This window comes from Hippoglossus stenolepis, chromosome 17, assembly GCF_022539355.2.
Source record: "Hippoglossus stenolepis isolate QCI-W04-F060 chromosome 17, HSTE1.2, whole genome shotgun sequence".
NCBI lineage: Eukaryota > Metazoa > Chordata > Actinopteri > Pleuronectiformes > Pleuronectidae > Hippoglossus > Hippoglossus stenolepis.
In genome coordinates, this window is record NC_061499.1 from 13,687,804 (window position 1) to 13,710,857 (window position 23,054).

General features: G+C 41.8%; 1 protein-coding gene across 1 annotated transcript; it reads left to right on the plus strand.

The window, feature by feature from the left end:
• The first annotated feature begins 1,352 nt into the window (after nt 1-1,352).
• LOC118125054 (oxysterol-binding protein-related protein 3) lies at nt 1,353-22,413 on the plus strand. Its single transcript, XM_035183406.2, has 22 exons — nt 1,353-1,487; nt 7,641-7,832; nt 8,692-8,808; nt 9,874-9,927; nt 10,021-10,134; nt 10,279-10,431; nt 10,541-10,631; nt 11,174-11,277; nt 11,521-11,610; nt 12,276-12,435; nt 12,582-12,706; nt 12,802-12,933; nt 13,258-13,351; nt 14,315-14,550; nt 15,752-15,889; nt 16,953-17,016; nt 17,509-17,587; nt 17,758-17,902; nt 18,452-18,596; nt 18,881-19,007; nt 19,534-19,656; nt 21,731-22,413. The coding sequence occupies exons 2-22, from the start codon at nt 7,770-7,772 to the stop codon at nt 21,825-21,827; spliced, it is 2,451 nt and encodes an 816-aa protein (XP_035039297.1). The 5' UTR covers nt 1,353-1,487; nt 7,641-7,769; the 3' UTR covers nt 21,828-22,413.
• Nucleotides 22,414-23,054: the final 641 nt, after the last annotated feature.

Here is a 23,054-nt window from a genome sequence, read left to right on the forward strand (position 1 = left end):
TTATTCAGTCCTGACGCAGTGGACCAACATTCCTTCAAAACACTGCCATTAGTTTTCTTGGTTCTTGGTTTTTAGACACACCCCGGCTCTGACTCTTCCTTTCCAAAGACGTTTTTTCCCCTCTCATTCTTATGTTTTCCCTTCCCTCTGTTGCCATAGAAATAAGCCCAGACAGGAAGTGACAACCTCATGCCCATGCAAAGGAGGAAATTTGCTTTGTTGGGTAAACAAATCCGAAGCATGAAGGTGGATTGGAACGCTGCAAGGATAATAGAGGTGGACTGACCGAGCAGGGAAGAATACACAAGGAGAATGACTTTGTCAGGGAAAGACAGACATTGAGTGGAAACACACAAACACATGCTCATGGCTCACCCACACGCTTGTTCCGCCTTGGTGCAATCACACAACTTCTCGCACTTAGTCATCGTTTCAGACAACAACCAGCACTTGTGGATAAAGACATCTTTTGCAACCAGGGTTACTGAGAGAAGACACAAAACAATCTGTCATTGGACTTCGCCGCCATGTTGTGAAGCAACAAGACCAGACAGATTATTAAGACATACTTTTTCCCACTGGTTTATACACAGAGTGCTTCTTATAACACATCCCTGGTATTAACATAAAAATAATAAAATAGCAAAATAACAAAAGTGACAATTGCCGGATTGTGGGTCTTTATGCAAGAATAGCGACCAAACATTCCCTGGTTACAGCAACAAATTACCTGCTTTGTCTTTGCCCTTGGCACGGTGGCCCTGAAGTGCAAATCACAACAGCAGAAAGAAAAAAAAACAGGAAACAAGAAAACATAATGGCAAATTTGGTAAACGTCCGTCAAAAAAGGTTATGCCACGTGTTCTGTGATTTGTTGTGTTTTCTTATGTGTTGTAGGGTTTTGTGATTTGTAGATGTGTTTTGTGATTTGTTGATGTGTTTGGTGATTCCCACCTCAGGGCCACCGTACCTTCCAGGATAATACACTGCATATGTTTGAGTTTTGTTCAAACCAAAAACAGAAGCAATTTGATTTGAAACCATACATTTCCTGAAAGTTGATCCTTGGACTTTCTCTGACTTCTGAAGCTATCACGGGCTATACACCTGTGAGCATAAGTAGCACTGTAGTTCAGCTCACACAATAATACATGAAAACAATACCTCACTAAATCTGTATTCACGTAACTTTACGTCACTTAAACGCTTGAACTTACGACTCTCACCTTCATCTTTTTTTTCCTTGGCATTTATTCGCCTACGTCACATTTACGTAGGTCCGCCTCTACACGCTACCCCGCCTATTTTGCTAAACCCTCGACCGCGATTGGCTGTGACGAGCGCCACTCACTTTCCGCCCACCGAGCAAACCCCTCCCCGTCCACAGCGCGTCGCTCGGTCAGTGGAGCGAGGATCCTGAAGTCCGTCAGCCGCCGTGTGTGTCTCCTCTGCCGGGGTGAAGATGCTGTAGCCGTCGCCGCGGAACCGTAAGCTTTTATCTTCTCTAATACCCGCGACTCGCGTGAGTTTGCACCCGTGTGCGCTTGGCTGTTGCCGCCTCACTTCCGGGTGGATTCGGCGGCGAGAGTTGACAGCGGCGCCGGCTCGTGTGGGTCCGTTGAAATGAGACACCGCTCTCGATAGAATAGTTAATGGACTTCCTCCTGACATGTAGTGGCTCGGTTAATGTGTGTGTGTGTGTGTCCGTGTAGCGTAGCGTGTTTAATGTGAGGTGTTCTGTCGAGGCTGTGTACGTGCAAATGCTTTTTTTTACTGGACATGTTCAAGTTTGAATATCAGGGCTGCGCACACACCTGTGTTTCTCTCTGCGTGGAGTTTGTCCCCATCAGACACTGTTTGATTCCTGGTTCCTGCGCTGACATGGCACACACGTATTCACCCCTTATTCAGCGGGTTCAAATTACACATGGCGATTAAGTTCAGGATGTGATCTTGCTCGTCCGGTTTGATTTAATTCACCCAAAGCTGAGTCTGTCTGCTGAGTGACTTATAGCAATGGCTGTGGTTTGCATTTTATTTAAACGCAGAACTGTGTCCTAGGAGGATAACATGAGCTGAGACGTAAATCCACACAAACGGGCAACAATTCAGATTTCAGTAGTTTTCTATAAATGTAAATAGAACCAGACCCAATGGATTCTTTTGGAGCCGATATCCATATTTCTGAAATTGATATAGGCAATCATTCCTAAGATGTTGTCATGAAACCCTTATGACAATTAAATGTCATTGAGGCTTTTATATTTGACAGTTTTACTACAAACTTTACATTTTTAATATATTTTGTATTATTATCAGTGATTATAAAACAGCTTTACGACAGAAAAACTCAATTCATCACCCAACCTTATAATAATAATGGGTGGACTATTGTAACTAAAAAAAAAAAAAATACGTGTGTATTCTTTTTAAAATTGGCAATGATTCCTAATATGTCCTCATCAAACCATTGTGACAAAGAAATGTGATTGAGCATTTTATAATTTTACACACAAACACAAATAAGACAAATATAACCAAATATATAGAAAAATAAATGTACATCTTTCTGCATTATTTATTCTGTAAAATAAAAGATTGCAGATTGGTACATATCAGCAAACACAAACGCCGATGGTGATTACGTCGGCTCAAATTGACTGATTTTACAGGCAGACTGATATATCAGTTGGGCCCTGGATGTAATTTAAATATCTTTGGGTATTGGTCTATAGGTTGAACAAAACAAGCCATTTGAAGGCGTAGCTTTGGGGGCCGGAAATACAATGAAGATTTTATGCAGCAAACAGTCTGTCGATTAATCATGCAACTATTTGGAAGATTAATCAATTATGAAACGAATCAATGCTCTCATTCATCAATTCACGGAATATAAATGATTAGTTCAGTGCTTTCTTCCCCTTCACGTTTGTGAGGTGCTTGATTGACCGTTTTGTTGTGCTGTAAGTAGCACCTCTTAGACCAGACAGGATCAGAGTACGCATGAGTGGTGATTCAAACACTATCCCTGTGCCATTCACTGTCACATGATTGCCTGTGGGTCCACATTGTCATTCCTGTACCCAGCCTACTGTAAACAAAACTGTGACTCTGAAGGTTTTTTGTTTTTTTAGGGTGAGGCTATTGTCCATAAAGCTGTAATGAAGGTAAAGTATGCGTGTATAGTTTGAAACAAAAAGATTGATTATCTCATTCCAGCCTCTCTAATATGAGTATTTTCCTATTTATATAATTTTAAACAGAATATCTTTGGGGTTTGGACGTTTGTTAAGACCAAACATGACTTTTCAAGATGTTACCCTGGGCTCTGGGGATCTGGGACCTTTCTGACATTTCATTGCCCGAATGGTTAATCAAGTAGATAATTGACAATTGAAACTAATTGAGGATAAATGGAAGTTTAGTTGCAGAAGTAGGCCGAACAGTAGCAAGAGGAGACCGTCCAGCTATCCAGCCACCAATGTGTTGGTATTCATCTGCTCTGTTGAAGTGCCCTTTAACAAGATGTAGAGAAATCAATACAAGCTCCACAGGCCACTGTTCAAATCTGCCCACCACTTGCACTCTAGTGAGCTAAAGAGGATTGTGCCACAGGCATAAGTTTTAAGTCCCTGGACTGATCACTGTCCAGCCAAAATATCGCTCCCTGCTACAGCATTTCTGAGCATAAACATCCAGCGTGGCCAACGTGAGTCAGCGAGTTATCTCTATGTCACTCTACCCTTTTACACAACACCCACTTAAAAGCTGGTAAATACAGAGCACTCCTGCCTTGACTAATACTCCAAGTGGCCACTCCGAGAACAGCGCGCCTGTTATCTCTTATGGTTTCATAAGGTTATAAGATGCCTTACTTCCAGCCAAACTGGCTGGTCGATACAGAGACTCATGTGAAATCACCTTTCTGCTGGTAGTGGCACAGGTTCTATAAATAGTAGCATGTTTTATGCCCTCAGATTTTCCATAAAGAATAAACAATCTGAATATATTCTTGCCTTCGTTTTTTTTTGTATCCATAGCAACCCGTGATTGAGCAGTAACACAAAGTGTCCCTTGTCTCAGCAGGAAAGAGACAGAAATACATCTTTTGTGATGCAGCTTTTCAAAAAATGCCTGGGTCAGGAATCTATGGGCATGCTGGTTTTCAAGCCTCTTGTCTTATGGTTTCTCTTTGAGTGCACTTCAAAATAACTGACAGTTGAATGTCATATTGAGGCAGCTTTTTACCTCTTGTATCACTCCCGGATGCCCACATTAGTTTTTACTCTGCCTGCATACAGGAAATACAGGCACTGTGCAACTTTCAGATGAAATAGTATAAATATCTTCAAACAAGCCAGTGCTATTAACAGCTACACTCTGTCAGATAAGCTCCTGCCACCAACCAATCCAAATCCATATGATCCATCACACAATTTTGTTATAAAATTTGGGTTTAGTTGTATGAAATAATGTTGCCAGATGTGCTTCTATTTAATGCGGGCTCTCAGTCTGATAATCAGTGGATCATGCACAGCTTTAACTCCATAAATCTGTGAAGAAGCTTTACCAGAAGAGTCTGCTCCTTTATTGTTGGGAGAGTCACAGATGGTCCATCTGTGAGGACCTTTTCGCCGTCCCAGTCTGCCAGTAATGGAGTAATGGGAACGATGTACAACTGTGTGGACAGTCAGGTTGACTGCAGTCCTGTGGCGGCAAGAATGTGTATAGTCAGAAAGCAGATGGACTGGCTGCTAAGTCAACACTTGTGTGTTTGTCATGCCAGGACTGCAGACTCCAGCCCGACAATGTTGCCATGTTGCCCTAAGAGACTGTCGCGGAAACGACGGACGAGGGTTCCCTTCGTGAAAGCCATGGGGGTTTCTGTAAATATGAACTAAATGTGTTGCCTGTAGCCATCCTCAACTCAAAGAGTAAACTGGATGTTGAATAAGTGTTGTTTGAATTTTATTTGAATGATCTATCTTCTAATTATTGAATCTAGAAATCTCTGTATGTGGTTTGCATGACTCGAGAACTGTTCATCTTCTGGCCTTCACACTTGGCGTGTGTATATTTAATGGGCCACAGGAAGTGCAGTGTCGAATTGGTGTGGTTTGGACACAGGATACATTCAATGTTAATAAATTCTGAATCAACAGGCGATCAGAGCTCTGTAGCAGTATCGACTGGGACTCATCAATATAAATGACATTGTCAATCACGCCAACCGTGTGGTCATTACAATGGGCGCATTCACGACAACTGATTCTCCAGTTTGGGTTTCTGCATACTAAGTGGAGCTTCACTGAACTTTGAATAAACAAGTGAACAGCTGTTTGTACAGCAGCGGTGCCGCGACTTCAGGGTTCTGTGGACTGAGTCCTACAGACAGTTTTTACTTGCTGCCACTCAATTACTGCAGGTCACTTTTACAGTTTCAGAAAGAAAGGTGCAACCAGCATTGAACACAGCCAAGTAAACAGGCAGGTTTAGAACAAGCACTTGCTTGTGTGTCTGTTGCAGGAAAGCTTTATTTTGTAAGTTGTTTGAGTGGTGGGCCTTTCCAGAAGGCTTGGCACTTTGGTTGCTATGAATGAGACAAGTGGAAGAAAAACTCTCCCCTCAGTGTATTGAAAGAAAAGACACACTGGTGTTGTACTATTAATGATTGACTCTCATTACGTAAGACCCAAGGCAAAACCCCTGCCACTTCTAGTCTTACAGTGCAGGAGGCTCAGCGGTGTACGATATTACAGTAATCACTCAGTCGAGGTAAGTAGGGCACTCGGTGGGATGTTCGGCGACTCTTCTCTCCCAGTTTCATCTGCAGATTTCACGGCACATCCATGGCAGGATGTATTACAGATTAACACACAGCTTCCACACAAGCTTTTAAGCCAGTGAGACGCACAAAGTAGTGACCCTTGAAACAGAAATGTGTGCATCTGTGCTCAGAACATGTTTGAGGCTGTGCTCTGAGGAAGTGTTCTGTTGCAAAGTTTGCTGAACATGTTATGTAAAGCGGCGCATGGTGCTGCTGCCCTTACTCACCACTTATTGTGTGTATAATCATGGGTGTATTCTTGGAAGAATTGAGCCAAGGCTGGAAATTTTCCATTGAGCTCTTACAATGTGCCAATCCTGAATGTTTTATGGCTGGATGCCCCTTTTGTCATTTAAAGTCTACGTTACACACAGATGTGTTCACACAGACGTAACTATGCAGGAGTGATGCGTAATGAATTCCTGAACTCGATTTTTATCTATAAAGCTTTAGACAGCACAGCACTGCACTGCAGGCAGGTCACAGCTTGAACACTACAGCTTATGAGACAATTTAATCTCCCCAAGTTTATCATTTGAAACTTATTCAAGAAAACGTAGTCTGCCCTTTTAGTCTCTCCAGAGCCGCAAAGTAAGCAAGTATGTGAAATCATCCAACTGCTCCTGTCTGCTTTTAGCCGCGTGTTGCCCGGTAGCTAGCTGTGTGTGTTGTGGTGTGTCTGGGGTATCGAGGCACAGAGCACATTCTTTCCTGTTGATGACTCATATTCAGGGCTTGGTAATGACTGTAAGCGGAGCCCCTGGGAACACACCAACCTAAACTACCAGACTGTTTGCACCAGATGCACATATCGGCATGCTTAACAATCAACCGTTTACACACATTTGCATGCATGTGACCACAGACAAAGACCACAGGCGTTCCCTTACTGTGTTAGTCCACCTGACAGGGATGTGCCTGGCTCACATGACCAGTACACGTCCACACAGCCCCATTGACTTCAGTCTTAAAGTGTATCAGCGTACACAGGGCGTGGCTGTAAAAAAACATATAGGCGCAACATATCGTACAAATGCATACAGTACAAGTAGGGGTAGGTCATCAATGCTACATCACATGGAGAATGTAAAACTCCCTTCTCACCTCATATAATACTACAGCTCTGTGAATATGTAGAGGCATGTAACAAAGCTCTTAGACATCAGATTTAATGATCATGCACTCCAGCAGGGGCTTGGATTCACAACATTCAATCAACACATGAAAGAAATGTTTAAAATTGTAACCTCAAATGTTTGAAGAGGAGGAGGCTGGGGAGGAATTTGCTGGAAGTGAGGCAGCGGTTTAGGTTCGTTAAAGATCCAGTAGTCCTATGCAAATGGGTTGAGTGTTGAACGTGATCTGCTTAAGGCAAATTCATTCAAGCAATGGACTGAAATTGTAACTTTTTTTAGTCTTAGATGTATTAATTTACTAGTTACACACAAACGGTGGTAGTTACATCTGGTACATGCATATGGAAGCAGCCACTGGAGTCATAACTTTATAATGATATTTCACTGATTGTCTTGTTTTGTATGATACTCTGTATGTTCCAGTGTGAACTGCAGCCTGAACCCTGAACTGTTCATGTGTTCATGACAAAGGCTTATTGGCCTATCATGTATTTTTCCTGCTTCCTTAAAACAAAGCTGCTTTGGACTTTGGGGTTTTTATATCCACAGTTAGGCTGTGGACAGACACAGTGAGTAAGTGATTCCTCACTGTTATTTGTCAGTTCCTGTGTGCTGCTTCTGTTCTCTTTTTAAAATGTGCTCCCCTGACATCACTGTGTTTTAACCTTTCTCCACAGTGCCGACTGTTGTGGCGTGGCCTTCAAAGGTCAGAGTGATGCTCCTGGTGGCTCCGCTGTGATCTGCATTACTGCGGTTTCCACAGAAACAGAACAACAGTGGATAGAAGGAGGTGAAGTCGCAAAAAGATGACGTCACCATCGCCCACTCACAGTGACAGCAGCAGCTCCTCCAAACAAGACAGCAACCAGGTGGGCTTGTGGTTCTACGTATGTCGTTTGTGTGAATAAAGAAACTTGCAGCCTTTGTTAGCATTTCAGCTTTTGTTTTTCCTCTCCCTTCATATCAACTAACCTCAGAGTTGCTCATTTTAAATACACTGTACTGCAATTTCCCTTGGAATATGATGCAGGTTAGATATTATTAATTATTAAGGGTTTCTTTCTGTGACAGTTAAGCAAACCACACCCTTTATAAAGAGCTTCAAGCGAAATAAAACTGTTTTGACAACAGCTGATATTGCAGTAACCACAGTATTGCACCTAAAGGAGACATACTCACATTCAGGCTCATCATTTTAATTTGTGTTATTACCTGAAAAGGTTTACATGCTCTAATTTTCAGAAAATACATCCCTTTCCTCGTACTGTCCGTTGCTGTAGCCCCTATTTTCAGCCTATATCCGAAACACTTAGCTCTGCTCTGATAAAGCCCAGTCTGCTCTGATTGGTCAGCTGGTCTACTCTGTTGTGATTGGTCTATCACTTCCAGCACATGTAGGAAATGTGGGCCCCTGCTCTCTCTTTACCTGGCTTTGTTAGAGGGCATGCCAGACTAGCCGCTGGGCATGCATTATGCAAATGTGTGGCATTGTGATATCACGATGGTGAAGTGATATGACGATGGCTGTTTAACTCTGCAGACCTTTTGCATACACAAATAAAACTATAAAACATTAGAAGAAAGAAGCATCATATGTCTCCTCTAAGTGGTGCCTGTTATGATGACACTGTGTTTTATACTGATTACAGGTTTTAGGTTGTGATATAACCTTGTTATTTGGCTGTCTAACCCATGCAGTAATAAATACCCTTGTATGTCTCTCTCCAGGACAGCTGGGAGATTGTGGAGGGGCTCAGAGGGGTTCCTGCCAGCATGCAGGAGCCTGCCAGGCAGGAGGGTTTCGTGCTCAAGAGGAGGAAGTGGCCCATGAAGGGATGGCATAAGGTCGGTACCTGACCTGTCCACTTAAAACCCCAGACAGCAACATGTTACATAACAACACTTTCACCCTGGTGCCATCTCATAATGAACTTATTGTCACGCTCAGCTTTTTAACAGGCTGTGTCAGACAATGAGCTGGAGTTTGCTCACATTCTGAGGTTGTTTATATACTTTTTTAAATATCCTGCACTGTGTTCATCATGTGTAGTTTTGCTTCTTAACACCTGGGCCAAATTGCGCCTGTGTGTAGCCAAATGCGTTGCTTTTCATTTAGCCCACCCCCCCCAGCCATCAGGGTAGAGCAGCCACACTGCTTGCATGAGCCAAGCATACTGTTGAGTCCTGGCATTTAGTTATGTACATAGACTTTCTTTTATTCGAGGAAATACAGTAGTCATACCAGAAACAGACGTGTGTCCATTTTTGTTAAGAACTACTAATGCATTTTAAGAGTAATGCTGTTCATTAGTTAGATTTTACTTTCTTTCTCACTGGTCAAAATTATACAAACAATACTTTTACTTCACCCTAAATGTCCAACTAGAATTCTAACCTGCTGTCTCTTTATACCTCCAAGCTATTTCTGCATTTCCTCCCCTTCACCATTATAATCCTCCTTTATTTCCTTCTTTTCATACTTTTATATTTCCTTCGATTATACTGTAACCCTCACTCATCTTCCTTTTGAGTGTGCTCATGCATACCTGGAAACTTCTGCCTCGCAACATGACAGAATTGCCACATTCATAGACAATTTTCTAACCCCCAAGGAGGCTTCAAGTAATGTCAAAATGTAGTCTTTTTCATTGTTAAACTAAAGTGAGCAAACTGCTTGTAAACTGTGGTTATTATATCACCTGCTTCATTGTTGCTGTTTTGAAATTTAAAAGGTAAGGTCAAGGGAATGTCGAGTTATTGGTGCAAAACTGCACAATGTCTGCATACCTTTTATTTTTACTGGTGTCTTATTGTGTAACCAAAGAGTGCAATAAATCCATTATTCCAGGAAGGCAACAACTGGACATCTTGTGACTAAATGCTGACTGAGTTTGTTTTCTTCCCACCTAGAGATACTTTGTGTTGGAGAAAGGCATCTTGAAGTATGCAAAGCGTGGAACTGATGTAGGTATCACCTCAAGAGCATAATCTATTTGTCAGCTATTAACAAAAATCTTTCTTGCACAGACACATGCTAACAAAGTTGTTTTTGCACAGCTGAAGAAGGGAAAGCTTCATGGCTGCATAGACGTCGGCCTGTCTGTCATGTCAATAAAGAAAAAAGCCATGTGCATTGACCTGGACACAGAGGATAACATCTATCACCTAAAGGTATTGTACTGTATATGAGCCAAGTCTATTGGTCTCAACACCTGCACGTGTTTTTCCTTCTATTTCCTGTGTCTGCTTCGTACAAAAACACTCACTGCACTTCTCTCCAAGTTGCCGCTCCTAATTTGACTTTATGGCACCCAGGTGAAGTCTCCGGAGCTGTTTGAAGAGTGGGTGTCAAAACTCCGGCATCACCGCGTGTATCGGCAGAACGAGATTGCCATGTATCCCCATGAGAGGCACCTCTTCCACCCCGGCGCCTCGTCCTCCCCCTCCCAAAGTGACTCTCTGAGAAAAGTAAGTTGTTGCAGTGCTTTTCTTGTAGGAAACACTTTTTTAGCTCTGAAATTTGATGCACTTGGTATGTGAAGTTATCGTCATCCATCTCTCTTTCTCACTCAAACAGAGAGCTACTCTTACCAAGCAGGCGTCAGTCCACCAGGCTAAGATCAGCTCTTGGCTCCATTCCTCAGAGGACATGAATAGGTGCTGCAAAGGTTGGTTGCTTTTGTTGTTTTGTCTTTTTTCTTTCTTGCCTTTCAACTGGTCAAAAACCCCCACTAACATCTGGGTTTTCACTCCAGGGTCAAAGGACATTAGACATGGGTCCAGCTCTGGTTTGCAGTGACATGATACCTTGGTTAACACGCTATTTTCTTCAGTTTTTATTTTTGCAATTTAGACGCTTATGCTGCTCTTTTTCCGGCGCAATCTTGACGCATATTGAACTTCTTGGTGTTGGCACGTTATTAGCGTTGAACATTTATGTACTAATTGTTTTTTACATCTTGGCAACAACGTATTGTGCAAGATACAACACCGTTAAGTCTGCAAGGTTAGAGAGCTTCGTGACATCGAACAGGACTCATCAGGGGAAAACTAGAAATAGAAAAGGAGTTAATCGCCTTTTTCTGGCAGGTGTAAAAGAGGTATTATTGTCTCGATCCAGCAAATGTTAAAATATTCTATTTTATTCTCCTATCACTGTGCCTGCATTCACCCCCAACTTTCATCTGATAATAATCCATTTCTCTCTCAGACTTGGAGGACTGTGAATCGTACCTGCTTGAACTCAACCTGCTGCTGAAGAGCATGGAGGTCATCCACCGCACATACTCAGCTCCAGCCATCAGTGCACTACAAGTAAACAAAGACACTCACATGAAGTTGACCATGATGTAAAATTTTGACACATTCTTTGTCTTAATTAAAGCTGATTCCCAATGAAAATGCATTGGCCAACTTTGTTGGTGTAACAGAACGGTCGAGTAATATGCAAAATGTTGATTTTACTTATGTAATTAATGTAATATTTTTGGGTGCTCGTGTCAGTTTTGGAATTCAATTTTTTTCCTACCCCCTAATAAATTTTTGGTGGCACCATAGGCATGTACGTATGACATCCCAAAAAAGGAGAAGAGGCCGAGGAGGTGGCGATCCAAAAACAGTGGCAAAGAAACCAAAGTCACACTTCAGGTACATGTCCATTTTCACTATTATTACCTCTGCCAAGGAGATTATGTTTTTTACTTTCTTTGTCTGTCTGTTAGTTAACAGGATTACACAACAAACTAGTAGACTGATTGCCACTAAACTTAATGGAAGGATGCAGCATGGGTCATGAAAGATCCCGTAAAATGTTGGTGTTTCCAACAGAATTCACTAAATCTATGTCGGTAAAAGAGTGAAACACAAGTTGTCAGAGATAGAACTGCATTTCATGCCCCTTGTGGGTACGCACACAACTGCAGCTGAAACTGTGAGGTCTGACTGTCTGCGTGAATGGTAACAACTTTATGGACACTAGCATAAACATGTGGCAAAGAATGCTGCACACAGCTAATCAGTTCAGCAACGGAGCAAAACCCCAAGTCAGAGATCTGTTATGTTATTATGAGAAACAACTAAAACTGCAAAAGAGCTCCTGCACACTGTCCAACTTGCAACATATTAGAACATATCTGACCGCCACAGTGTGGGCAGTTAACGGGAAACACTCATTTGAAATGGTGAGGGCATTAGCCTTGGCAGAGGTATGCACTGTGAGCACCCCTCTATTTGAAATCAACAAGCATTATAGTGTGAGAATGAAAGCAAAATAATGGTTTTCACTTCACCTTTTTTCTGTGTTTGTCCCCCAGGTCCCGAGCTGTATCTCCTCTAATTCCCCTCGTCTTCATGCCTCCAACCCCAACCTGTCCACCACTGAGTCAAATACCCAAGAGGCCTGTCCTGAATCTCCAGACTCTCCTACAGATGTGTCCCGTCTCCAAGTGGACTTCTGCAGGCTGGCAAACAACCGTGAGTGCTTGCCTAAGTCACCACAAGATTGCTCAGATTATCTATTTACGATCTATATGCTTTTTTTGCTTCTATATGGTGAGATAGTTTCCATGACAACTCTATATAAGTCTTTGTTTCTGTCCCTGGCATTTGCTTCACTCCAGTCCACACCACACTGAAATCGACCTTCAGTTCCTTGGTAGCAGAAAAAGACAGACTGAGGCACACCATCGACATGCAGCCCCCACAGCCAGTGCAGGTCATGGGCTTAAAGACTGCTTATACCTCAGTGAGTGACTCCGTGATTCAGAACTCTCAAATCTGCAAAATCCCACCACAATCATTTTTTTTACCACATAACTGGTTTTCTCATCATTTAAACAGGAATGTCCAGGCGGCTCCCACTCCTTGGTCCACCAGGCGTCCAATGATAGCAAAGCATCTATCCCTGAGTCGATATCAGAGTTCTATGATGCTCAGGAGTACCTTCTCTCCTCTTCCTCCTCCGAGAATGAGGTCAGATACTATTTTGTACCTCCTCCCCCTCCTATACTTCATGTTAAAAGCTAAATGCAGGGATCTTTTTATTGAATGAGTCTATGAAATGTGAGAAATTGGGGGAAAAAATGTAATGAGACAACGAGGTGACATTTTTTAGTCCTACAACTGGGTCTTAACTAAACTCAAATACCTGCATCTACAAATGTACAGTAAACAGCCTTTATTTATTTTCTATTGACTGGAAAGTCAGGGGTTTATGTGTTGTTGATTTTTTTGTCTTTTGATCCTGCGCTTTGGACGCTTTCTGACCTTTCACCATTGATTTTCTTTTATCTCCAGGCGTCCGACGATGACTCGTACATCAGTGATGTCAGTGACAGTGTCTCCATGGATACCTACAGCAATGAGGGAGGCAGTGAGAGACACAATTCTGGTATATAATACAGTAGCAAGTTGTGTATGTGTGCTTGAGTACAACAGAGTGAAATACGGGGACCTCATTCTGTCATAGGGGGGCAGGACTTGCCCTCCCCTGTGCGCTTGAATGCGACTGCAACTGAGCCTCTGTGGGTCCTATTGTGTTTTCTCAGAGTTTAACACAGTAAATAAATTATGAATATCTGGAATCAGAGATATTGCTCACTTGCTGAGGGAATGTGCTAAACACTACTACTGCCAACTTCCAGACATGTTTACAAACTCGGTGCAGTATGTGACGAAACATCTGCGGACATGCATCATTAATTCACTGCTGCAGATGTTGTTTCCTCTATATTTTCTCTGCATGAATCTTTACCTCCATGAGGAAACATTCATTCAACTAGAATATCACTCAGCAGAGTGCATACCTCCGTTCCCTTATGACACCACATTTAAATTCACGAGATGAAAATTTGCATGAACACACTCATTGATACCAGCCCCACTAAATATGTAAATATGTCATGGTAGAGAAAAGTTATGTTAAAGAAAGGTCCTGGATCTGCCCTCTGATCCAGATCCACACAACGTTTTTATGGATTCTTTTCTGACCCATACCACATCCCTCCTCAGAGTTTCGTGCCAATCCATCAACTAGTTTTTCTATAAACAATCTGACAAACAAAAGTTTTTAAATTTGAATGAATTTCTTAGACTTTCACATTAGCTTGATTTTTCAATGTCAGAGTAATGAGTGACATTTTTTTTTACTGCTTCTCTCAATCCTCATCTTCTTCACATCAGTGTTGGACATCAGAGACTTTACGACATCAAATATTAGACATTGTGCACATATATGCACCAACTGTCTAACATGTCATCTCTCCCATTTTTCTGTCTCACTCATTGTTGTTAAAAAATGTCTTCCTTCTTCTTCTCATCTCACCGTCTCTCCCTCGACATTTCCCTCCTGCAGTCAGCAGCGTGGTGAACATGAATCGCCGGCGCACCAGGTTGCCCTCCCCGTGTGCCGCCAGCAGCGTGAGCCTGTGGAACATCCTGAGGAACAACATCGGGAAGGACCTGTCCAAGGTGGCCATGCCAGTGCAGCTCAACGAGCCGCTCAACACCCTGCAGAGGCTGTGTGAGGAGCTGGAGTACAGCGAGCTGCTGGACACCGCCAACCAGACGCAGGACCCTTACCAACGGATGGTGAGAGGAAAAGAAAACACACATGATAAAGCTGCATGTATAAATCTGCAGAGGGAAGATGGAGCCTTGTAAACATGGAGCTCAGTAGAGATGTAAAGATAATTATTCAGGCCTCTGATATTCACGTCAGCAAAAGCGCACAGGTAAAAAAAAACAATGACAGTGACTGCAGCAAACTATAGATAGGAAATGTCAGTGCTCTTCCTCAGGCAGCTTTTTAAATGATACTCTGATGTTTGTCTTTTTGCTCCGTGCGCGCTTCTGTTAAAGGCTTCATTAAATCAAACAAAATACATTTTCACTCATCTTTTTTTGTTTCTGTGCCGTTTTGGTCGACCCAGAGTATTTACAGTTTATAGTAGTGATGGCGAGATGAAGCTTCATGCAGCATTGAAGCTTTCCATCCAATTGGTTCACTCATGGGCCGAAGCTTCATGGTGCTTCATTTGCTCTACTGTGCCATCAAGTGGACAATAAATGTAAAACAGGCAGAGTGATTATGACTATAATGCCTCAGCATAGATGAGGTGTTATTGTTGTATCCAAGTTCTTTTGAACACAACAGACACTTCACCTTTTAAAATACCAGAAATTAGAAGAAAGACATTTATTTACAGTATATTACGCTAGTTATTATTACTATGTGCATAGCTTAATAGAGATCAGCTCAAAATGTTCCCAGACAGGGGCAAATCTCCTCTTTCTTGCTGGTTCCATCGCCAAAAAAAGAAGCTTGAATAGATTGCAAACAAACGCGCAATAAAGTCCCAAGTCCACAACATGTGAGGGGGGATCCATTGTGTTTCGCTGCCCCTTACATTTCGAATCGCACGCCAAACCCGCGAACCATTTCCTGAATCAGTCACGTGGTACGGCCGGCTCGCGAGGCTTTGAACGTCACCACATACGTCATCAACACAAGCCTCGATACGCGCTTCAGAAAAACCTCCTGGATCGCTCGACACACGCTTCGAAGCCTCGACACGGAAGGACACATCACTAGTTTATAGTCAAAAAGACAGACCGTCGGCTAAACACACAAAAATATCATATTCACAAGTCTCACGCTTCTACATACTGTATAAATACTGTACACACTACAGAGATGTAGTATTACTTATGCCTACTTGTTAGCAAACACATTTACGTGCTTCTAAATTGGTGTCAGACCCTCACCTCTCCTCTCCGATTTCCTATACAGGTGTATATTGCTACTTTTGCAATATCTGCTTATGCATCCAGCTTCCATCGAGCAGGAAGCAAACCCTTTAACCCTGTCCTGGGAGAGACGTACGAGTGTGACAGACCTGATAAGGGCTTCAGGTTCATAGCTGAACAGGTAGAGGTCACAGTTTGCAACACACACACACACACACACACACACACACACACACACACACACACACACACACACACACACTCACACTCACACACTCACACTCACTCACACACACACAACACCATTTACTGCATGGGCATACGAAGAAACACAAGCTTTCAATAAGAAATTGAGATCAGGTTGATTTTCCTGCTAATTAAAGGTATTATATTTGTTGAATTGTATGTATTTCAGGTAAAGTTGCCACATTTAAGCATTTTTCAGACATTAACTTCAAAAAAAGGGGCCAGACAATTTCCGGAGTTTGCCTTTCACACATGAAGAACACAGCAGGAGATTGTGCGGGTCAAACGCGTTCACAACAGGAACATTTTCCGTGACATTCAGGCAAGCATGCAGGAGGCAGGACATGACGTATATATACTGCACAGTGTTTTTGTTTACAGCACATCAACACTAATCGTCAAAATCTGAAGTTGACATCTTCATCTGTAGCTTCTTCGTGTATGGCACCTCTTTTTCATCCTGAGATATTTGTGTTCTCTTCCTGCTGTACTCTCACATGGGCTAATTTTCCGGACATTTCAATAGGGGGCTGGCAAGAAAAGTTACGGAAGATGTTCAGGGCAACTGACTTAGACCTTTGCACATACCCTGGAAAATTTCAGGAAAATGTCTGGACTTCATTGCATGTCTGAAAGCAGCTTTAGTCATTTGAAACACTGGTCTGTTATTCTCAATTTAATTTTCAAATGTCTAGCCTATCAATGAAGACCTTGTCTGACCTATCAATGAAGAACAGCGCCCTGTTCCTGTGGTATGCTTTAAAGCAACTGACAAGACTTGAAACTAAATCCAATCCTACAAATCCTGCACTGACTTGCCAGTCATCTCTGCGGTGGTCGTGTTTATTTACAGTAATTATACTGATCTCTTAAAATGTTTGTATTAATGGTTTAAGGCTGTTCACTGATTGATGAATACAGCTTCATGAGCTACAGTGTGTATTGTTTTAGATGAGGTGCCTTTATCTCATCTTGTATCTCTTCTCTCTGTTTCCCAGGTGAGTCATCACCCGCCAGTGTCAGCATGTCACGGTGCTTCAAGGAACTTCACCTTTTGGCAAGGTGAGCATTTCTGGAATAAACATCCCATTTTCCCTCTGCTAGGCTTGGATTATATGGAAAATGCCTCAGTGGTGCCGCACCTTTTGTTTGAGTGTTGAAGTTAAAACCGATATTGTGCAAGATTTAAGGAACCTCATTTAACTGTGTGGCCTTGGTGTTCTCTGTAATTTTCCATTGTGTGATAATACTTCATATTTTTTATTTTATAACAAAATTGCTGTGCAGATTATATTCATGAGACCTCATTTGTTAAGTCAGACACTGTGTGTTCAGAAACAACTGAGTAACCAATGATTGTCAGAGAAACTACAGACTGTTGCCTTGTTTGCATTCCTGATTGTGCACATGAATAAAGACGCCGGTTTAAAAAAAGACACTGATGTTTGCTGAAGAGACCAAAGAAAAACCCATTGAAGATATAAATTAAGATAGTATTATGATTTCTATTGTTACAAGAGGCCACCTGCTAATTTGTCCTCCATTCTCATTCAGATGTCCGATGGAAAAATAAATTCTGGGGCAAATCCATGGAAATTGTTCCCATGGGAACCACACATGTCACACTACCTGCGTAAGTCATTTACTTCTTTACTTGCTGTGTGTGGGTGTTTTTGAATGTGCGTATATGTGTATACACTCATGTGTTTTCAACATGAATGTCCACATCACCATGCACAGTACTAGGAGCAAAACATAATTTTTTTTTAGCGGTTAAGTACAGTTTATGTGTGATTTCTGCAGCTTTGGGGACCACTATGAATGGAACAAAGTGACGTCCTGCATCCACAACATCCTGAGCGGCCAGCGCTGGATCGAACACTACGGAGAGATGGCCATCAAAAATATCAACAGTGACGCTTGCCAGTGTAAAGTCACATTTGTCAAGGTTAGGAAACACAAATATTTATATAACTGAGAATGTCTGGTGTTCTGTTGTGATTTTTACTCTGCATCTTGACAAGAAAGAAGCTATGGTGAACATGTCTTCCAATCTGAACTTGGTCCTTCAGTGAATTTCTACTGTTGTGCTATTGTAGAGACAAACTAAACCTAGTTTGTTTGTTTTGTCAGTCACAGTCACATGAGCCTCTGACACCCAGGGACTTAGCTGTCACTGCCTGGTATTAGACACTGGATTTTCAGCATCGTCATTCTCTGAGCACATACTTCATTCTTTTGTAAAAAATAAAAGTACTTCACTTTTTATGCAGTGCTGCCCACTCAAACAGACCGTACACTATCTAGGCACAAAGCACCCTCTGCTGGCCAAAAATAGAAAAACAAATAAACAAGAGAAATAAAAACTACTGCACATTACAACACTAATCCTCAGTGACAGTGACACACGCCGAAATCATTAAGCATTTTTTTACATTGTTGTTTTAAATGTTTCACTTTCAGTTTCATATTTCACATAGAATTTTTACTCTTTCAGGCAAAATCATGGAGCTCCACAGTGAACGAGATAGAGGCCGTGGTTACGGACTCGAATGGAAAAGTTGTACACTCCCTTTTTGGAAAATGGCACGAGTCTGTGTTTAAAGGAGACCCGCCTTCTGCCACATGCATCTGGAGAGCAAGTGAGTTATTGGTCCCTGGAAATGTCAGTCTAGCAGCTTTTACATGACAGCAGTTCAATCGGAAAAACACAACTACACTTGAAATGACAGCTGCTAATTTGTATGTGTGTGTGTGTGTGTGTGTGTGTGTGTGTGTGTGTGTGTGTGTGTGTGTGTGTGTGTGTGTGTGTGTGTGTGTGTGTGTGTGTGTGTGTGTGTGTGTGTGTGTGTGTGTGTGTGTGTGTGTGTGTGTGTGTGTGTGTGTGTGTGTGTGTGTGTGTGTGTGTGTGTGTGTGTGTGTGTAGACCCCATGCCGGTGGACCAGGAGCAGTACTATGGCTTCACCCAGTTTGCAGTGGAGCTGAATGAGTTGGGATCCACTGTGAGACCTCTGCTGCCCCCTACAGACACACGCCTCAGGCCGGACCAGAGGTTGGCACAGTCTACAATGTTGATCTCTGTTTGTCCATCCACAAACATTATCCCTAACCTTTATTGAAACTTAATACTTAATTACTTTTGTTACTGTTATCGTATTACTCTAATGTCCTGTGCAGATGACCCTGTAGCGTAAATTGATTTAAAGCTACCAAAACTGTCCTTAGGCCCAAACAACTTACGTAACAATTTGAATTTCATTGCGGTTCATTTTATTTTTAATTGTGATGCATTTTATAATAGTTTAGGCACTTTATTTGCCACCACAGCAGACTGACAAAGTGACAAGGATGTGATGAATTCATGGGAATTGGATGAATGTGCTTTAAATATGAATTTCCTGACATGGTAAATATATTGTGACGGGAAGAGGAAGTTGCCACAGCTGCTACTATCAATAAGAAGGAGAGATTTCCTGTTTTGCATTTGGTGTAATGGTTTTTGTAAATGATGATGATGCTCTGATAAGACCAAATTTCTCCTGTTCTTCATCGTCACTCTCTCTGTCTCTTTCGTCCAGGCTGCTGGAGGAGGGGAACCCAGAAGCAGCTGAGGAGCAGAAACAGAGGATAGAGCAGCTCCAGAGGGAGAGGAGGAAAGTGCTGCAGGACAACAACATGACACACCAGCCGCGCTTTTTCAAGTATGCTGCTCTTTTCTTGTTTGTGCATTCTCTGTGCATGAGTCTCTGTGTGCAGTCAGACACAGTGTGTGCATGTGTGCACGTAACAGATGCTCTGCTCATCATCACATGTATGCTACACCAAGAAAACACTAAATACGATCCTCCCTTACTGTCCTAAATGTTTTTAAATGTCTGTTCTATGCAAGTGAAGTCGAAAAACAGAAATGGGTTAGCCAAGAGACTATTATCTACATTTAAAGACACAAACATTTTCACAAAATCATTTTTAGATGTGCAAGTTAATATCAATATTTATCTAAGTATTGTATTATACAATTATATATATATATAATAAAATTATTTGCAGTCGAGTGGCTGTTGCTCAGGAGGTAAAGTGGTTGTCTGCTACATTCTGAACCTAAAATTCCTCCCCGATGTAAAATTAGTATCAGCAGTGTGTGACTGTGCCTTTTTTAGAGAAGTCCTATGTGGAGAACAAGTGCTGTTTGAATGTGTGAGAGTGAATTTGTCGGTGTGACCTGTAGTGTAAAACACTGAGTGGTGGTTAATACAAGAAATGTGCTTCATAAATGCAAACATTTTACCATTTTATATTATTCTAGAATCTGATCAATTCTTTCAAAGCAATACTATGTACATTTTACTGAGCAACAGCGCCCCCTGCAGCCACATACAAGACATTGACCAAATAATACAAGGAGGAAGAACAGTGAAAAGAAAATATAATAAAAATACTAATATTCTTATAATAATAATAATACATTTTATTTGTTATAATAATATAGCCACTGTGATATTAATATTATTATTACAACAGAAATCTTTACAAAGTAATAATGAAAATCTTGAAAAATAAAAAATACAAACAGAAAAAAGAAAGGGAGTAAAAAGTGTATTAATAGCCACCAATATTTTTTTATTATTACTATTACTATTATCATTACCATGACCAATAATTATGAACATCAGTCAGTTCCACGCTTCTCACAGGAGATCGTACCCACTCACATTACATAGAGCAACAACAGTAGTTCAGGGGGAGGATGGGAATGAAAGTGATCTATCAAAACAAAATTTGAAGCTTCTGTTTTAAGATGAAACATAAGTTGCATAGTGTTGCTTTAATATTGTTATATAGTTATAAGTAGTGGTGCACCGATGTATCGGCCGTATATCGGTAGCGGACGATATTCACCTCGTTTACTGCCATCGGCGTATCGGTAATAAACTTGACTTTCACCGATAACATTGGCCGATGTTCATTGGTATGTTTTCTGCAGCCTGCCAATCTGGCATCCAGATTATGGTACACTGGCCGGGTTACACGGGCGCTGAGGCGCAGCGCAGCGCAGCGCCAAGGAAAGCCAGGCGCCTCCCATCCACCCCTGTTAAACCTTTGTTCGGTTCACATGTGCTGCGATCCGCCGCGCCAGCGCAGCGCCTGTCACCGATGGTTTCGGCGTGGGCAGAGACGTATCGCGCCAGAAACAGACTGAAAAATGATTTTAAACGATATAAATGACATATTTTATATGATATAAATGATCAAATATGCATCCCATACTTTGTATTCCCTTCTGTTGTCCTGGAGTTTTAATTTTCCCAATTTTCCCAATTACATAATTAAATGTCCCCTCTGCCCATCCACTACAGCCACACAAGCAGTCATATAGATAAAAGAGAGAGAGGGGCTAAAGTCTTGCTTGGAGAATACTCATTTACCCCCGACACCCGACATTGAGCAGGTTACATACAACAACAAGCAGAGAGCGGGCTGACCGGTGCGGAGAAATGCGGGTCCGTGTGAACAGTCAGGCGGCGGCGCGCGAGTGGCGCTGCGCGAGGCGCTTCAGCGCCCGGTGTAAACCCGGCGTTACACACCAAGAAGGCCACATGCAAGTAATAAACAAATATCAGTATCGGTATCGGCTATCGGCTAGATTGTTGTTTTAAATATCGGTATCGGCCAAGAATTTCCATATCGGTGCATCCCTAGTTATAAGTTTAAAAATATCTGTGATTTTTCATTGAAAATGTGTTGATCAGGTTTATTTTCTTGTTGTGTCGACAGGAAGTCTAAGGACGACATGTGGGTGAGCAGCAACTCGTACTGGGAGCAGCGTAGAGACCCTGGCTTCAGCAAAATTGACTTCCCTGTGTTGTGGTGACCTCAGGATACAACCAAACGTCTCCACTACAACATCACAGAGAGGGAAGTGTAAAACTGAACTGATACCTGCCTCCAACTGTCCTGACTGGGTCAACATGAATCAATCCATGTCATAGTAACCCAAACTAAGAGGGACTTCCTGCTTCCAGGGAAGAGCAGAGCCTGTAGAACTTCTGTTATTGTTTCACATTTCACCTTCTCTTATTATCATGACTGTAATTTACACAGTGTCTGTTTAGACTAAATATTCATATCATTATCGTCTGTTGCATCTCAGCATTTACCAAAGTGCCTTTTATTGCAGGGCTGCACTCAAATCAGCTGCTTTAGCAGTTATGCAAAAACACTTTTATTTAGAGACTTTAGATGATGTCAGTGTACAGTTTGTGGACTTCAGAGGAAAGGAACAGGTTTGTATTTCAGCTTTGAATTCTAATAGAGGGACTTCAGCCTGATTTCAGAGTGCTGCCTTGTAGAAATCAGTCTTGACTGTCAGGACTGTGGATACAGTTTTTTACTGATGTGACAAAAGCAATAATACTTCATGTTAAAAGAGGAAATAAAACTGAACAATGGACAGCCAAGTTATGGTTATGTGATTACTTTTTACACTTCCTTCTTTTTTAACTGTTTTGGGGTTTGGGGTCAGGATGAGCTTCAGCTTGTTGCTCATTCCTCACACAGTGTAATCATTCCGGTGTCCATCTTTTTGTGCGGTTCCTCTTTGAACTCGATTTTACGCATATAGGCAAATGTTTAAGTGGTGAACCTTCACTTCCAATCTGTGCGAGCAAGGAGGCAAATAAAACATTTGCTTCCTGTGGCGAGCCAAATTGCAGCTTGGCTTCGCATGGAGTATATGACCGTGCCGTTACAAATGAGAAGGGTCCCGTTCCAAAAAAGCTGCATGGTCACCATACTGGTTAATCAAGATGTTAAATTTCACAATTCCAGTGCTGAATTCTTTATTCAAGAGTTTTCTGTCAAAAAGCTGCAGCTACTAAACCATGTTTTAAAGTACTGTACCATGAGTGGGGGGGGTCCATTACTCTTCAACAGCAAACAAATATGTGACATGTGTCCAGTTACTGTCTAGTTATTAAAAGTTGGGTCCGAATTGAAATGTATTTCCCATCACTTTATAGTTTTTACTACACAGCTAATGTTACAAGGTAGTTTCCAAGTTCAAACATTGCAAAGATACAATTTGATGATACTGAAATGT

Bases quoted from the DNA above. Each gene is read 5' to 3' on its own strand.
- LOC118125054 (XM_035183406.2), top strand. From the start codon at position 7,770: ATGACGTCACCATCGCCCACTCACAGTGACAGCAGCAGCTCCTCCAAA. The intron at 10,135-10,278 runs GTATTGTACTGT...TATGGCACCCAG, and splicing joins ATAACATCTATCACCTAAAG to GTGAAGTCTCCGGAGCTGTT. The intron at 11,611-12,275 runs GTACATGTCCAT...TTTGTCCCCCAG, and splicing joins AAACCAAAGTCACACTTCAG to GTCCCGAGCTGTATCTCCTC.